Source organism: Elephantulus edwardii, unplaced genomic scaffold, assembly GCF_000299155.1.
Source record: "Elephantulus edwardii isolate Elephantulus edwardi_28Jun2011 unplaced genomic scaffold, EleEdw1.0 scaffold00267, whole genome shotgun sequence".
Classification (NCBI taxonomy): Eukaryota; Metazoa; Chordata; class Mammalia; order Macroscelidea; family Macroscelididae; genus Elephantulus; species Elephantulus edwardii.
The window spans coordinates 3,291,880-3,293,608 of record NW_006400017.1 but is presented as its reverse complement, the minus strand read 5'-3'; the positions used below and the strand labels follow the sequence as shown (position 1 = coordinate 3,293,608).

The 1,729-nt window shown below is 33.7% G+C and overlaps 1 protein-coding gene across 1 annotated transcript in view; it reads left to right on the top strand.

Moving 5' to 3' along the window:
- Positions 1-1,729, top strand: part of RABEP1 (rabaptin, RAB GTPase binding effector protein 1) — an 81,085-nt gene that overhangs the window by 29,913 nt on the left and 49,443 nt on the right. Inside the window, exon 5 of the mRNA XM_006899807.1 lies at positions 426-545. Within this exon, the coding sequence (XP_006899869.1) occupies positions 426-545 (120 nt within the window). The remainder of the gene's footprint in view (positions 1-425; positions 546-1,729) is intronic.

Genomic DNA, 1,729 nt, shown 5'->3' with positions numbered 1-1,729 from the left:
AGAAGGGTGCAACAATGAATGAATGGAATTCCAAAATCTCTGTAGATGTTCATTGAAATGAAAAATAAACAACCTAAATTTAAAAAAAAATTAAAACATTTATTTGTATTTTCTTTTGTGTATGGGATACATTTTTACTTACTCAGTTAATTTTAAAAAATAAAATTTATTTCCATGAATTTATCTTCCTACTTCCCTGTAAATTCTAATGGCATATGTGGGGAGGAAAACTGTGATATTGACTTGACATTCAAAGTAGTGAAAACTTTTTAAAGTTATAATTGCTTTAGTTTTGTGAGTGCTTAATATAATGCTGAGTAGATTTATTTCTTAGAGTAATTTTTAGCACACAGGTTGGTTAAGGTTACTCAAGGCAAATAAAAATCAGTAGGTTGTCACATTTTATTCTTTTTAATTAACCATAGGCTCAAGAGGATGCCGAAAAGCTTCGGTCTGTTGTGATGCCGATGGAGAAGGAAATTGCAGCTTTGAAAGATAAACTAACAGAATCTGAAGATAAAATTAAAGAGCTGGAGGCCTCAAAGGTTGTGAGACTTGTGTGTGTGTATGTAGAATACATGTATAAAATGATATTTTTAATTGTGATTTTAGTGAAAGTTCACAAAGAGATTGGTTTTCATTCATACATAATACATTTTTCTCCCTACCCCCTCCCTCAATTCTCTTTGTAATGCCTGTCCTATTCCAGATTGTTAAATGTTGTACATACTATATGTTTAATGGTCCATTCCTTTCCAATTCCCTTCACCTATTCCAGTGCAGTGTTAATTATCTATCCATTCTTTTCCCATTTCCCCACCCTTACCCCACCAAGTCCATCCTATTTTAACAGTAGTCTAATGCAGCATTTGTCCTGAGTGATATTTCACTCAGTGTTATGGCTTCAAGATTCATTCATTTTGTGTGGTGTTTTATAAGTTGATTAGTTTTCATTGTTGCACAATACTCCATTGTCTGGACTTACCACAGCTTTCTCTATACATTCCTTTGTTGATGGGCACGTGTGGTACTACTGTCTTTTGCTGTTGTGACTAATGCTGATATAAATATCGGTATGCATACATCTGTTGTATCACAGCTCTGAATTCTTTGAGATTTATTCCCAATAGTGGGATAGCCAGATCAAATGGTTTTTCTATTTTCAGCTTTTTGAGGCAACATGAGACTGCCTTGCATAATGACTGTACTGTTTTACAGTCCCACATGCAGTGTATGAGAGTTCTTATCATCTGCGTCCTTGCTAGCATTTGTCTTTTGCTGTCCTGTTGAATTTTGGTATTGTTGCGGGGATAAGATGATATCTTATTGTTATTTGATTTACATCTTCCTAATAGCTACTGATTTTGAGCATTTTTTTCTTGTGATTGTGTGCCATCTGACTTTGGTTGGTAAAGCATCTGGCTATATCTTATAGTGCCCATTTTGTGGTTGGATTGTTTGTCTTTTTCTTGTTGATGCACTGGAGTCTTCTATAAGTTTTTTATACGAGTCACCTATCAGATCTGACATTGCCATATATTTTTTCCAGTCTGTAGGTTTCCTTTTTGCACTTTTGGAAAAATTGTCTGATGCACACAAGAATTTGATTTTCAGAAGGTCCCCATTCATCTATTTTGTCATCTCCTGGTTGTAGCGTTTTAGTTATGCTTGAAAGTCTATTCGTGTTTTTTTTTATTATTATTATTAAATTTTATTAGTTTTAATGAAC